The sequence below is a fragment of the Chiloscyllium punctatum genome, chromosome 1 (genome assembly GCF_047496795.1).
Source record: "Chiloscyllium punctatum isolate Juve2018m chromosome 1, sChiPun1.3, whole genome shotgun sequence".
NCBI classification, from domain to species: domain Eukaryota; kingdom Metazoa; phylum Chordata; class Chondrichthyes; order Orectolobiformes; family Hemiscylliidae; genus Chiloscyllium; species Chiloscyllium punctatum.
In genome coordinates this window covers 141,831,605-141,847,950 of record NC_092739.1, presented here as the reverse complement: position 1 = coordinate 141,847,950, position 16,346 = coordinate 141,831,605, and the positions used below count along the sequence as shown (strand labels likewise).

Genomic DNA, 16,346 nt, shown 5'->3' with positions numbered 1-16,346 from the left:
AAATTAGGAAGTAAAAATGCGGGCTATAAAAACCAACCTAGTTCAATAATGTCTATCAGGAAGGAAACTTGCCATCTTTGCCTGGTCTCTATGTGACTGCAGACCTACAGCATTGTGGTTGACTCTTAACTGTCCTCTTAATTTGCTTGAGAAACCAATCAGCTCAAGGGCAACAAATGGTTAGTGATGTTCACGTACCATACCATGATAGGGAATTGTCAGCACACAATGAAAATTTGGATTCACATGCAGGGGACTGAGTCAATTTTGCTTGTGTGTATCATCATCCAAATTCAAAATGTCCCATGTACACTTAATCTCACATTCACTCTGCCTTTGACACATACAAAATAATGCAATTTCAAGCTCTACAAAAGTACACTTTGGTGCATTTCATTGTACCACCTGGAATAGTTTGAAAGTTAATTTTAAACCCTGGTCAAGGTAGCTGAGCTGATGTTATCTTTAGTTTAAATCAATTAAAGAGCTAATCCTGTACACATATGTATACAGTATAATCACTGAATGTTTGATTGTTGGTTCAGCTAACATCAAATTCTCTGGCAGAGAATTATTTGGTAAAAGAAATGATGGACTGGCCAGAAATCATGCGATCAGTGCAGGAAGGACAGGGGTGTAAGAGAGCAGGTGATTTGCTCTCAAGGCATCTAAGGGTTAGTGATTATTCTGGTTATTCAAGGCTTGCAGACAATATAAAATACAGACACAGGACTTACCTATTATAAATACCAACATAAAAAGCATCACTCTAAAATTTGGATCTCCAAATGAAACGAGGTTAATATGGGCAGAACTATGCTTTATAGATAATATTTTAACGCATTAACCTTCTATAGTACTGAACTCAAGGTCAATCTACTCCCAGGATAAAGTGAAGACTGCAGATGCTGAAAATCAGAGTTGGAAAGTGTGGTGCTAGAATAGCACAGAATACCTCATCTGCCGCCTTGGGATCTTCCAACCACATAACATCAATGCTGATTTCACCAGTTTCCTCATCTGCCCCGCCCGTCCAACTCGGCACCACCCTCTTGAACTGTCCTACCTGTCCACCTTCTTTCCCACCTATCCCCTCCACCCTCTGCTCTGACCTATCACTATCACCCTCCACCTGCATCTACCTATCACTTTTCAAGCTACCTGCCCCCCTCGCCCATGTCCTATTTATCTCTCAGCCCCCTTTCCTCTCACATTCCTGATGAAGGGTTTATGCCTGAAAGGTCAACTCTCCTGTTCGTCGGATGCATCGACTTTTCAATGTCAATCTGCTCCCAATAAACTTGAACCTATACAACCCACTGCTGCTGATATTCCAACCCGCTCAAAAGTTGTCGTAACTTTTGAACTTGTGCTTGCTAGTCTACATTGGCTTCCCATCCCCAAACAATTCCATTTTAGAATTCTTATTAAATTGCCTCCATGGTCTTTCTAATCTCCTCCAGCCCAGAAATCCTCAAAACCTTTGGATTTTTTTCAATTCTCGTCTTTTACTGATACCCTTCTTTTCACCACTATTACCAGCTGTGCCTTTAGCCATTTATGTCCCAAGGTCTGGAATTCCATCTTTTAACTCCTCCATTTTTCTGTCTTTTCTCTTCCACACTCCACTCTTAAAACTTACTTATGTGTCCAAGGCTCAAGTCTCCCATCCCAAAAACATTCTTTCTTTGGGGCTTAATGTAATTTTCTAACTGGACTCCACCTCAGTGAAACACTCTGAGTCGTCCCCTCCCCGTGCCCTAGTTAAAAGCATTATGTAAATGAAATTTGTGTTGTTCATCTGATGAAGCTATTTAAAAAGAGTAATTACACCACAGTACACAGGTGAAATTCAGTTTCTATTTTAAATGTTATATATGGTTATTATTTTGAACTTTCAACACTATTAATTGTTAACCAAAGCCTATGACAATTAGAAGACAGAGAAGTAAAGTTAGAATGAGAGGTTTTTGCTACAGGTTTAGGGATAAACTATTTTCACTGGCAGAATGGTCAGTACTTACAATATAGGATCCTAATTGGTAAATGAACCAGAGGGGATAGGAACAGTTCTTGAATGTTGTCAAAATTTTGTCAGAGCTGAAGAAAGAAATAAGTTGCAAAAGTTTTTTTTAATTTGCAGAGTGGAGGTAAATGCAAGGAATTGTGAATAATTATAGATTCTTTCAGAGTTCAAGGATAGATTTGATAGATGTAAATAATCTCCTTCGATGAATACAGGAGTTATTCTAAGGCTAAGAATGGCAGCTAAACAGAGTCACCAATGACTGAACGGAGATAATGCATTATGACAAGTTCACATAGACAATGTAGTGAACAGGAGTACATAGACTGGTGAAATGGACAGATGAAATTCAACTCCAAGGGATATGAAGTAGATAATTTTGGCAGAACAAAAAGGCAATATAAGGAAAATAAAGATTATACAGTTTTATGATCTAGAATACATGCTTAAAACAGAGAAGAGAAACAGATTCAACAAGAATTATCCAAAAAAATTTAGTAATAACATTTATTGATTCATAAAAAAAAAGCAGATGAGCAGGATCAATTCAATAACTCTTTGAAGGATCTGTCACAGACACAATAGGCTGCATGGCCTCCTTCAGTGCTAAATAACTCTATGATTCTGGACAGTTTCCAAATCGGGACATTGTAAATTTAAAATGGGAAAGCTTACAAGAGCATTGTCAAGAGTTTTGTAACTGAGTGAAATTTTGTAATTAAACCATAAATTATGGAAAGACTCTGCAGATTGGGCAGCATCCACAAATAGAGGTACAGAGTTCATACTTTAGGTCAATGACCTTCCACAACGCAAATGTTTGCAGATTGGACATTCAACAACAGGATCATTAATACACCTTGGATATATGCAACACAATGGATATTTTTCAATATTTGAGGAATAGAGAATGTGGGATCCTTGGAAGAGCGGAATAGATTTCAAACAAATGCCTAAAAAAATTCTTTATGTATAGTTTTGAAGTGGAATTCATTTCAAGACGTAGAAAAGTACCCAATTTGCCAACTGTATTTTTTTCTGACCTCTCCTTGAAGTACATTCTCGCACATTTCTACATAGAATCATGGAGGTCTACAGCACACAAAATGGCTCATTGCCCCATCAGGTTTATGCCATGTAAAAACAAGCACCTAACTATTCTAATCCCATTTTCCACCATTTATGGTTTGGCATAGCAAATGCCCATCTAAATACTCCCTAAATGCTATGAGGGTATCTGGTTCTACCACTCTTGCAAGTATGAAATTGCAGATTCCCTTCACCCTCTGGAAGAAAAATGGGTTTATTCACATTCCTTTTAAATCTCCTTCTCCTGCCTTAAACCTATGTACCCTGGTTATTGATCACTCCACCAAGGGAAAGGTCTCTTTCTGTCATATATCTCAATCATCTCCATCCTCAATCTCTTCTGCTCCAAAAGAAGCAACCCCAATCTATCCAATCTTTCTTCATAAATCTCTTCTGTACCATTTCCAGTGTTATCACATCAATGCTGAAATGTGGATTCCAGAACTGCATGCAATACTTCAGCTGTGACCTAACCAATGTCTATCCAGTTCCAGCACGATCTCTCTGCTCGACTAATAAAGGCTACCTGCTCAACCACCTTAAGGGATCAATTTACATGCATTCTAAGGTCCCTCAGATCTCAGTACTCCCTGGGGTACTGTCATTCATAACGTTTTTCTTTTATCTTTTTTGTCCTACTCAAGTGCATCACCTCACATTTATCTGGATTGAATTCCATTTGCCACTGATCAACCCATTCTGTAATCTAAGGATACCCTTCTCACTACTTACCACCTAATCAATTTTCATATTTATTCACAAACTTGATCAACCCCACTACATTGAAGTCTAAATAATTTACCTAGACACATCAAAAACAAGTACCCTGATCCTGAACTCCATTAAACTCAAACTTTCAATACAAAATAAAAACTCCTCAACCATCACCTTCTGATTGCTGCCACTTAGTCAATTCTGATTCCAATTTATCAACTTTTGGGCTTGTACCTTCACTATCAAGATCCCACATGGGAGACTATCAAACATCTTGCTGACGTCTAAGTTGATCATGTTAAATGCATTGCCCTGATCTACACACTGGGTCAGTTCTTTGAAAAATTCAATCAAGTTGGTCAGACATGACCTTCACTTAAAACCATACTATTCTTGATTAATCCTTGCCTCTTCAAATGCAGATTAATTCTATCCATCAGAATTGCCTCCAATAATTTCTCTACCACTAAGGGGAGACTGACATAGCTTGTAGTTCCCTAGTTTATTTCTTGATAAACAGTACCACATTGGTCCTGGAGATTTATATCCTTTTAAGCCTGCCAGACCACTCAGAACCTCCTCTCTATGCTAATTTCCTTAATTACAGAGTGTTCTGGTGTAACGCAACAGTCATGTTCCTCTGCAATCTCATGTTAGACAAAAATCGCACTATGGGAAATCACTTTACCCGTTCAGGAGAAAGTCTGTGTTATCTAAAGTGTTTGTCAAATGCATTATAGCCAATTTGCATTGATCAAACACATGTTTTACCAGAACAAGCTGTCCTTTACAGTCCTTTTCCCTGACTTCTGTAGCCACATTGTGTCTAAGAGACACAAAGTAACACTACCTACATCCTCCGGCTCCATGCATAAATTATTACTGTGGTCCTTAATGAGACCTATTCTTTACCTAGTTACCTCTTTGCCCTTAATTTACTTGTTAAATGACGTAGGATTTTGTTTACCTACCATCATGTCCCTTTTTGTTCTCCCAATTTCCTTTTTAAGTTTTCTCTTACATATTTTGTATTCCTCTCGGGCTTCTGCTGTCTTGAGCCCTTGGTATCTGCCATAAGTCTCTCTTTTTCTCTTTACCCAATCCGACATATCCCTTCACATCCAGGGTTCGCTAGACACATTGGCCCCGCCCTTTACCTTTTTTGGAATGTGCCGGCCTCATTCTCCTTACTTCCTTCTTGGATACATCTCGCTGCCCTGACACATTTACATAGAACATAGAATGTTACAGCGCAGTACACGCCCTTCAGTCCTCAATGTCGCACAACCTGAGAAATTAATCTGATGCCCATCTAACCCACGCCTTTTCATTATTATCCATAAGAATGCCCAATGCCCATTTAAGTGCCCTTAATGTTGGCAAGTCTACTACTGTTGCAGGCATTGAATTCCATGCCCCTACTACTCTGAGTAAAGAATCTACCCCTGATGTCTGTCTTAAACTTATCACCCCTCAATTTAAAGCTATGTCCCCTTGTGCTGGCCTTCAGCATCTGAGGAAAAAGGCTCTCATTGTCCACCCTATCTAACGCTCCAATTATCTTATACATGGCAATTAAGTAATCTCTCAACCTTCTTCTCTCAAACAAAAACAGCCTCAGTTCCCTCAGCTTTTCCCCTTGTAGGACCTTCCCTCCATACCAGGCCACATCCTAGTAAATCTCCTCTGAATCCTTTCCAAAGCTTCCATATCCTTCCTATAATGCAGTGGCCAGAACTGTATGCAATACTCCAGGTGTGGCCTGACCCAGTGTCTTGTACAGCTGAAGCATGACCTCGTGGCTCCGAACCACAATCCCCCTACCAATAAATGGCAACACACCATATGCCTTCTTAAGGCCTTCCTAAAGGTATATGCTCCAAGTCCACTCTGGTCAAATCATATTTGATCTTTTCAAAAGCTTTCAGCTTGGAACTTTGATTTCAGGCACGTCTCTGTCCTTTTCCGTAACAATCTTTAATCTAGGGGAGTTACAACTGCTGTCTGCAAACTGCGCCCCCCCATGGATACTTCAAGCACTTGCTTGGCTTCATTATCTAAAATTAATTCTAGGACCATCCCCTCTGTTTTTGGGTCTTCTACATACTGGCTTAAAAAAAACTCATTAAGAACTCCACACTCTCTAAACCTTTCACACCATGATTACCCCAGTTGAAATCTCCCACCATCACTACCCTTTTACTTTTAAAGTATCAAGGCATTATATAAATGCAAGTTATAGTTGCAAAGAAATCCTATAGATTTTATTCAATCTTAAGTAAACCAAGGAATATTTATTCAAATTATTTTAAATACAATTTGGAAAAAGCAAAAACAGCATGAGACACATGCCACACAGAATTTCCTGTCTTTTTGTTTTATTTCTTTAAAATAATTCATACAAATGGTTACAGTCACAAAACATGATTATTTCAACAAAAATATTGCTAGCCTACCACATTGACAGGAATCGATGTAGGCAAAAAAATGCTGCTACTTTTCCAGTAGTCTAGTGCTGGTACGCATACCACCAATGATATACATTTAAACTGATGACAGTAAGCATAGTGCTGCTCCAGATGAAATGATGTTTTCAAAATCTCTTTGCAACATTCTCCTCAGCCCCCAGAAAAAAATAATGGGAATTCATGCTGAAAATAAAACAGTGAATCTAGAAGAGAGTGTTGATCTTACTAGCTGATACTAAAATAAAAAGCAGTTACAAAACAATGCACTGCATGGCATATAAACACAAAATAGGTGGGAATTTACCTTTGTTTTCCTGAGACGTCTGAAAACAGCCTCTTTTTGGGCGTGGATTTAATGTATATAAAAGAAAGATTGTTTTCTTTTCAAAAAATCAGTTTTACTGAATCTTTCTTGGTTTCTGTTTCACAGCTAAGCGAACAAACCCTTAAGTTCTAAAACTGTACACAGACATAGTACATTCATGATATAATAAACTACTAGAACTTTTCTTGCTCACAGGGAACCCATAAGACACAGAAACAGTTAATCAGTCCACTGGATAGGGACAAGCTACAAATTAATGGAGGAACAAATTTACCAAATGTCTTCTTCTCTCCCACATCTTTAATTGAAGTTGGACCAGTTTCTAAGCTCAGTTATTTCCATAGTCCATTGTTCACCATCATTCTAATACAGGTCTTCTCTGAGCTTCTGGGATGGTGAAGACCTTAGGTTAGGAATGCGGTCCATCTGGCTACAATTGGTCACCTGTGTGATCTCTGTCAGACTCCGGTTTGACTGTTTGCCCTGGGGAAGGGGCGTGTGGTGGATGGGGTACTGTAGAGAGGCTATGCGACAACGGCACAGCACTCGGAACTATACCTTCTACTGTTGGTGGAAGTCCACTGGGAGCCACCCCAACAACGCCTGGTGGATACCTATGGGAAGCAAAAATAAACCGTGGGTTAAATTGCAGTCGTTTTCAACAATTACACAAAGTACACAAGTTGGTGCCCCAACAGTAACAATTTCCTCTTGTTACTTCTTTGTCTTCTCTCCTAGTCAAAATCATGATGAGCATGAATAGGGAGAATAACCAAGGTGTTTTACCTAGAGTGGGGGAGTCCAAAACTAGAGGACCTAGCAGGTTTTAGGTGAGAAGGGATAGATTTAAAAAGGACTGGAGAGGCTACTTATTTTACACAGTAGAGTGGTGTGTGTATGGAATGAGCTGCCAGAGGAAGTGGAGGAGGCTGGTATAATTACAACATTTAAAAGGCATTTGGATGGGTATATGAATAGGAAGGGTTTAAGAGGAATATGGGCCAAGTTCTGGGAAATGGGACTAGATCAGTTTAGGATATCTGGTCGGCATGGATGCATTGGATTGAAGAGCCTAATTCCACGCTGTATAGCTCTGTGACTCTACTTCATGTTTGAGTGTTAAATTATGAAAATGATGCTCAGTAACAGCACCTCATCTTCTGATAATACACTTTATAGTTCTTCAATCCCAACAATAAGTTCAATAATTTGAGATCATTAACTGTCAAGATCCCGGTGGTAAACATAAACCAAAATAACTAAATTTACGGATTGAATCCCAAATGAAGAAATAATTGGTCATGTTGCGGTGGTACAGGACATTGGTTAGGCCACTGTTGGAACATTGCATGCAATTCTGGTCTCCTGCCATTGCCACTTCGCTGATAACTAGGAATACCCACTCTGGCCTCCCGTGACCACAACCATGAGTGCCTGGTTCCACTGCTGCCTTATGACCCCAGGAGTCACCTCTTGAGGTACACCACTGCTGCTGCTGTAGCCGCCACCTCGTCAGCACTAGGAGTCCCTGGTTCTGCTGCCAGGCTGCCACTGCATCAAGAATCCCACTCCAGCCACGGATGTTGCCTTGCTGCACCGCCAGCTTGAAGGGTGTATTGCTGCCGCCACAACCTCCGATCGGCAGGAAGACCTACTTGCTGTTGCTGCCATCAGTTACTGTGAGGAGTCATGTCTGCCACCGTTGCCACCTCTGATTGCCTGAAGGCTGCTACCTCTCTGCACAATGCCCTCACTAGCTGCCGCACCAATGCTGCTGACTAACTTGCCAAAGAAAAGAAAAAAACGAACAAAAAAAAAGAGCTGAAGTAAAAAGGAGAAAAAAATAGAAAATAGATGGGGGTGGATGAGCCTTGGGCAAGAGCCTACATGCAGTCCTGCTACTCCACCGTCATCTTGGTAAACATATCAGCCATGACAGAATGGTGGAGCTGATTCTCTGGGACAAATTCTGCTTTCCTATCTTACCGTCTTACTATCTAACATATAACTAACAAGCAATTCATAGAATCCCTCATGATACCTCAAATTTAAAAGAAAAATTCACTTAAATAGAATCCAAACAAAAACGAGCAATCACATCACCTTCTGCCGCTATGTGACACCATGTTCAGTCCAACGTTCTCTAGTTGACTTTCCCACTCAAATTATCCAGCCCACAAGCCACATTCAAACTGCTGCATTCCATGAGCCACACAGAGATAGTTGTCACCTGAAAGGCACATGCCCAAAAAACTTACTTAGCGGTGTTCACAACTCTTGCTGGCATTGGTTAAAGGACTCTCTGGAGAACCTATCTCTAAGATGAACCATTAAAATAGTCTGGCTGGATCGAACAAAACTTACAGAAATAAAATTTTCAATGTATAACCTCTGCCCTAAACTTGACTTTGGCTTTTGCGTCCTGTTTAAATATGCTGCATGTAGAGTCATTTGAGTTATACAGCACAGAAATAGGCCCTTCAGCCCAACTTGTCTCTGCTGACCAGGTTTCCTAAACTGAACCAGTCCAATTTGCCTGCATTGGCCTATATCCCTCAAAATATTTGCTATTATATATCTGTCCCAATGTCCTTTAAATGTTGTAATGGGACCCATCTCTACCACTTCCTCTGGCAGCTCATTCCGTACATGACGTCCTTCACTGTCTATTCTGCTACCGATTTTGGTGTCATCTGCAAACTTAGTAACTATGCTCCAAGTTCTCATCCAAATAGTTGATATAAATGATGAACAACATACATGGTTCCTGGTAAACTATCCTTCATCAGTTCACCACTCTGCTGCAATTCTCCTTTACATCTGGCAGGTCTTAATATCCTTCCTTGTACTGCTTCTAGGTCAAGGGCCACAACATCATTTGGAATAGTATTTATTATCCAAAATAAATTTCCTTGATCTCCTTACAATTGATGCGATTTATAAAAAACATTAGAGATTGCACAGAAATTTAAAGGAATCGTAAGTTTTCATGGCACTATTGCCTTCAGGTCAAACATTGACACACCTCTATCTCTGCCTTGTTCAGATGTTGAAGGAATAATGATCTGTCTCCAAGTCACTCACAGATGTTATCTCCCCAATACATATGCTGTCCTTGTTCTTCTAGGTAATATAGGTCACAGGTTTGAAAGGTGCTGTACATCTTGTAGATAGTAACTACTGCTGCAATTGTATTTGAACAGTTGCGGGCGGCACGGTGGCACAGTGGTTAGCACTGCTGCCTCACAGCGCCAGAGACCTGGGTTCAATTCCTGCCTCAGGCGACTAACTGTGTGGAGTTTGCACGTTCTCCCCGTGTCTGTGTGGGTGTGCTCCAGTTTCCTCCCACAGTCCAAAGATGTGCAGGTCAGGTGAATTGGCCATGCTAAATTGCCCGTAGTGTTGGGTAAATGTAGGGGTATGGGTGGGTTGCGCTTCGGCGGGGCGGTGTGGACTTGTTGGACGGAAGGGCCTGCTTCCACACTGTAAGTAATCTAATCTAATCTAAATGTTGAAGACAGTGAAATGGAGTGCCAATCAAGTGGACTGTTTTTTGCTGTTGGAACTACACCCATTCAAGCAAGTAGAGAGCTTTAAATTGCACTTAACAGTATCTGGGAGATCAATAGATATGAAGCTTTTCAAGTATAGCAGGATGCTGTCTGATCTGCTGTGTTTTTCCAGCTTCACATCTATTGACTCTGGCTTCCAGCATCTGTAGTCCTTACTGTCTCCATGTACCTGGGAGGTGTGTGGACAAGTCTTTTGGGGATTGTTAGGTGAGTCACTCACTGCAGAATTCCTGGCCTATGACGTCCTACAGCCACAATAATGTGGGTGTCTGGTCCAGTTCAGTTTCTGGTTAATTATAACTCCCAGGATATTGACAGTTGGGATCTTAGTGATGGTAATGTCATTGAAAGTCAACAGTCAGATTCTCTCATTGGAGATGACCATTAACTGCCTCTCGTATGGCACAAACGTTACTTGTTAATCTTCATCCTGCATTTAGTCCAGTTCTGACTCCACACTGACATGGATTGCTTCAGTACCTTAGGAATAATGTGATCAAGGATAGTCAGCATGGTTTTGTGAAGGGCAGGTCGTGCCTCACAAAGCTTATTGAATTCTTTGAGAAGGTGACCAAGGAAGTGGACGAGGGTAAAGCAGTAGATGTGGTGTATATGGATTTTAGCAAGGCGTTCGATAAGGTACCCCATGGCAGGCTAATGCAAAAACTACGGAGGTATGGCATTGAGGGTGCATTAGAGGTTTGGATTAGGAATTGGCTGGCTGGAAGGAGACAGAGAGTAGTAGTTGATGGTATAGGTTCATCTTGGAGCGCAGTTACTAGCAGTGTTCCACAGGGATCTGTTTTGGGACTACTGCTGTTTGTCATTTTTATAAATGACCTGCAGGAGGGGCTTGAAGGCTGGGTGAGCAAGTTTGCGGATGATACGAAAGTCAGTGGAGTTGCGGACAGCGAAGAAGGATGTGGCAGATTATAGCGGGATATAGATAAGTGGCAGAGCTGGGCAGTAAGGTGGCAAATGGAATTCAATGTAGCTAAGTGTGAAGTCATTCACTTTGGTAGGAGTAACAAGAAGATGGATTACTGGGCTAATGGTAGACTACTTGGTAGTGTGGATGAGCAGAGGGATCTTGGTGTCCATGTACACAGATCTTTGAAAGTTGCCACCCAGGTAAATAGTGCTGTGAAGAAGGCATATGGCGTACTGGGCTTTATTGGTAGAGGAATTGAGTTCCGGATTCCTGAGGTCATGTTGCAGTTGTAGAAGACTCTGGTGCGGCCTCATCTGGAGTACTGTGTACAGTTTTGGTCGCCATATTATAGGAAGGATGTGGAGGCATTGGAACGAGTGCAGAGGGGGTCTACCAGGATGTTGCCTGGTATGGTAGGAAGATCGTATGAGGAAAGGCTGAGGCACTTGGGGCTGTTCTCATTGGAGAAAAGAAGGTTTAGGGGAGATTTAATAGAGATGTACAAGATGATTAGGGGTTTAGATAGGGTTGACAGTGAGAAACTTTTTCCGCTAATGAAGTCAGCTGTTACTAGGGGACACAGCTTTAAATTAAGGGGTGGTAGGTATAGGACAGATGTTAGGGGTAGATTTTTTACTCAGCGGGTTGTGAGTTCATGGAATGCCCTGCCAGTAGCAGTGGTGGACTCTCCCTCTTTATGGTCATTTAAGCGGGCATTGGATAGGCATATGGAGGTTATTGGGCTAGTGTAGGTTAGGTAGGCTTCGGTCGGCGCTACATCGAGGGCCGAAGGGCCTGTACTGCGCTGTATTTTTCTATGTTCTATGTTCTATGAGTCAATCATCATTCCACTTCTGACACCATGACAGAAATAAGGCAACTGATGAAGCAGTTTCGGATGGTAGGGATGATGACATTACTGTGAAACTCTTGCAGAGATACCCTGGGACTAAGGTCATCAGCCTGCAAGTACCACAGCCATCTTGTTTTACGCTACTTAGGACTCCAGCCAGTAGAGAATTTGCCCTCAGATTCTCATGGACTCCAGTTCTACTAGGTCTCCTTGATGTCAACTCCTCATATTTACATTTTTCCGAGGTAAAGGTTGTTGCATTCATATTCACTCCAATTCATCATTTATTTCCTTTCAGCCTTTTGCCTTGCACCATATTGGAATTTAATCCCTTCCATCATTCACCCTATCACCAAGCTTCCCTTAATGATCTGACCACCATGGTCTAGGTCTCTGAACTTAGAAAAAAAAACCCTCTCACATCCCCAACCTTTCCCAATTCTGATGAAAGGACATCAGCTTGAAACATGAACTTTATTTCGGATTTACCAGATGATGCTGCACCAGCTGAATGCTTGCAGATTTCCAGCATATACAGTATTTTGTTTTGGAACACAGACCAGCATTTCTGTTGCAGAAATTTGATACATGAAATGGCTGAAGTTTGTGGTCAGATACACAATGCTTTTTACGTCTAGCCTCTGTCATACACTTGTCATCTATTCTTTCGGATTTCACACCATCTGCCCAGATTGAAACATTACTCAACTATGCACTGAGATTCATCTTCTGCCCTCATTCCGAATTGCGTGACAATAATATCAGAGAGCTCAAAATTCTGGAAAAAGTGTGAACATTTGTACTAAGCTTGGAAAATGCTTATGATCTACCCAACTCTCGAAGTGGTGACCACAACCAGGCCACGCGATCAAGGTAACTTAGAAACTCAATTCAATTCATCCTGGAAAGATGCAGGATGAAAGTATCGACATAGCACTATTCCTCAGGTGATCCTGAGGTGATCTGAGGTCCTCTATGAATTACTTAAAGAAATGTATCTGTATTTCAATGACCATAACGTAGAACTGGAGAATTGGTTTGTCATTTTAAACTAATTTTAATTCAGCACAACTCCTTCTAGCCTGATCATGTAATAGAGATCCAAAGATTTATAAACAGGTTAGGCCACTGTTGGAATATTGCGTGCAATTCTGGTCTCCTTCCTAACAGGATGCTGTTGTGAAACTTGAAAGGATTCAGAAGAGATTTACAAGGATGTTGCCAGGATTGGAGGATTTGAGCTACAGGGAGAGGCTGAACAGGCTGGGCTGTTTTCCCTGGAGCGTCGGGGGCTGAGGGGTGACCTTATAGAGGTTTACAAAATTATGAGGGGCATGGATAGGGTAAATAGACAAAGTCTTTTCCCTGGGGTCAGGGAGTCCAGAACTAGAGGGCATAGGTTTAGGGTGAGAGGAGAAAGATATAAAAGGGACCTAAGGGGCAACCTTTTCACACAGAGGGTGGTACGTTTATGGAATGAGCTGCCTGCCAGAGGAGTGGTGGAGGCTGGTACAATTGCAACATTTAAGAGGCATTTGGATGGGTACATGAATAGAAAGGGTTGGGAGGGTATGGGCCAGAAACTGGCAGATGGGACTAGATTAGGTTGGGATATCTGGTCGGCATGGACAAGTTGGACCGAAGGGTCTGTTTCCATGCTGTACATCTCTATGACTCAGTTTTTTTTTTTAAAATTCATTCGTGGATGTCGGCATGATGGTTTATTGAGCATTTATTACCCATCCCTAGGTGCCCATGAGAAGGTGAGGTTGATCTGTCTTCTTGAACCACAACAGTCATCTGCTGCGGGTTCACCCACAGTGCAGTTAGGGAGGGAATTCCAGGATTCTAACTCAGCAACAGTAAAGGAACAGCAATATATTTCCAAGTCAAGATGGTGAGTGGCTCGAGGGTAACTTGAAGGTTGTGGTGTTCCCATGTATCTCTTGCCTTGTCCTTGTCCTTCTAGATGGAAATGGTTTTGGGTTTGGAAGGCACTGCCTGAGGGATCTTGGATAAATTTCTGCAGTGCATCTTGTACATCATTTACACTGCTGCTAGTGAGCATTGATAGATAAAGAGAGTGGATGTTTGTGGATGTAGTTCAATCAAGCAGTCTGTTTTTTTTTGGAATGGTACCAATCTTGAGGGTTGTTGGAGCGGCACCCATCCAGGCAAGTGGGGAGTATTCCATCACACCCCTGGCTTGTGCTTTGTAGATGGTGAACAGGCTTTGGAGAGTCAGGTGATGAGTAACTTGTCACAGTATTCCTATCCTCTGACCTGCTCTCGTAGCCACTGTGTTTATGCAGCGAGTCCAGTTGAGTTTCTGGTCAATGGTAGCCCCAGGATATTGATGAATGGAGAATTCAGTGATGGTGAAATCATTGGACATCATGGGGCAGTGGTTAGAATGTCTCTTATTGGTGATGACTAGGTAAAAACAATGACTGCAGAAGCTGGAAACCAGATTCTGGATTAGAGTGGTACTGGAAAAGCACAGCAGTTCAGGCAGCACCCGAGGAGCAGGAAAATTGACGTTTCGGGCAAAAGCCCTTCATCAGGAATAGAGGCAGAGTACCTGCAGGGTGGAGAGATTAATGCGAGGAGGGTGGGGTTGGGAGAAAGTAGCATAGAGTACAATAGGTGAGTGGAGGTGGGGATGAAGGTGGGTGGAGTGGATAGGTGGAATGGAAGATAGGCAGGTAAGACAAGTCATGGGGACAGTACTGGAAGTTTGGAACTGGGGTGAGGTGGGGGAAGGGGAAATGAGGAAACTGGTGAAGTCCACATTGATACTCTGGGGTTGAAGTGTTCCGAGTCGGAAGATGAGGCGTTATTCCTCCAGGCGTCTGGTGGTGAGGGAGCGGCGGCGGAGGTGGCCCAGGACCTCCATGCCCTCGGCAGAGTGGGAGGGAGAGTTGAAATGTTGGGCCACAGGGCGGTGTGGTTGATTGGTGCGGGTGTCCCAGAGATGTTCCCTAAAGCTCTCTGCTAGGAGGCGTCCAGACTCCCCAGTGTAGAGGAGACCGCATCGGGACCAATGGATACAATAAATGATATTGGTAGAAGTGCAGGTAAAACTTTGATGGATGTGGAAGGCTCTTTTGGGGCCTTGGATGGAGGTGAGGGAGGTGGTGTGGGCACAGGTTTTGCAATTCCTGCGGTGGCAGGGGAAGGTGTCAGGACGGGATGGTGGGTTGTTTGGGGGGGGGGGGTGGCGTGGACCTGATGCCAGAGCTGAACATTTGCGTGGCACTTATCAGCCCAAGCTTAGATGATATCCATATTTTATTGCATTTGAACATGAAATGCTTCAGTATCTGAGGATTTGTGAATGTTGCTGAACATTGAGCAATCATTAGCGAACATTCCCACTTCTGATCTTATGAGATGGGGAAGGTCATTGATGAAGCAGCCAAAGATGGTAGGACCTAGGACAGTTCCCTGAGGAACAGCTGAAGAGATGCCCTACAGCGGAGATGACTGACCTCCAACAACCACAACCATCTTCCTATGTGCCAGGTATAACTGCAACCAGCAAAGAGTTTGTCCTCTGATATCCATTAATTCCAGTTTTGCTAGGGCTCTGTGATGCCATACTCAGTTGAATGCAACCTTTACGTTGACGTGTCTCTCTCTCACCTCACCTCTGAAATTCAGCACTTTTGTCCATGTTTGAACCAAGGCTGTAATAATGGCCCTGGCAGAACCTAAAGTGGGCATCACTCAGGATTTTATTGCTTTGCAGGTGCTACTTGATAGCACTGTTGGTGACACCTTCCAGCTCTTTACTGGTGATCAAGAGAAGACAGATGGGGCGGTAACTGGCTGGGTTGGATTTGTCCTACCTTTCATGTCAGCACAAAGCTAGGCAATTATCCACATTGGCAGTATTGTAACTGTGCTAGAACACAGTGGTTAGGGTAGTGGCAAGTTGTGGAGCACAAATCTTCAGTATTGTTTCGGGAATGTTGTCAAGCCCGTATCTTTTGTAATACTCAGGTGTCTCCCAACTGTTTTTTTGATATCACATGGAATGAATCAAATTGGCTGTAGACTGGTATCTGCGGACCACTGAGGAGGCAGAAATGGATCAGCTACTCAGTACTTCTAGTTGAAGATTGCTGTAAATGCTTCAACCCTATCTTTTGCAATGACATGCTGAGCTCTTCCTTATCAAGAATGGGGATATTTGTGAAGTCTTTCTCTGGTAGTTGTTCAATTGTCCACCAACATTCACAACTGGATGTGGCAGGATCGCAGAGGTTACATGCGTTGCATTGGTTGTGGGATGGACTGAGCTCTGTCTATCATTTGCTTGTTATGCTGTTTGGCAGCTTCACTAGGGTAGCACATAATCTTTGG

The 16,346-nt window shown here is 42.3% G+C and overlaps 1 protein-coding gene across 10 annotated transcripts in view; it reads right to left on the bottom strand.

Annotated features, from left to right (window-relative positions):
• Window positions 1-6,173: 6,173 nt before the first annotated feature.
• ctbp1 (C-terminal binding protein 1) overlaps window positions 6,174-16,346 on the bottom strand; it is a 340,616-nt gene continuing 330,443 nt past the window's right edge. For all 10 annotated transcript variants that reach the window (XM_072575900.1, XM_072575853.1, XM_072575892.1 and 7 more), the window contains one exon: window positions 6,174-7,236. In XM_072575900.1, coding sequence (XP_072432001.1) covers window positions 7,053-7,236 — 184 coding nt within the window. In that variant the 3' untranslated portion in view covers window positions 6,174-7,052. The remainder of the gene's footprint in view (window positions 7,237-16,346) is intronic.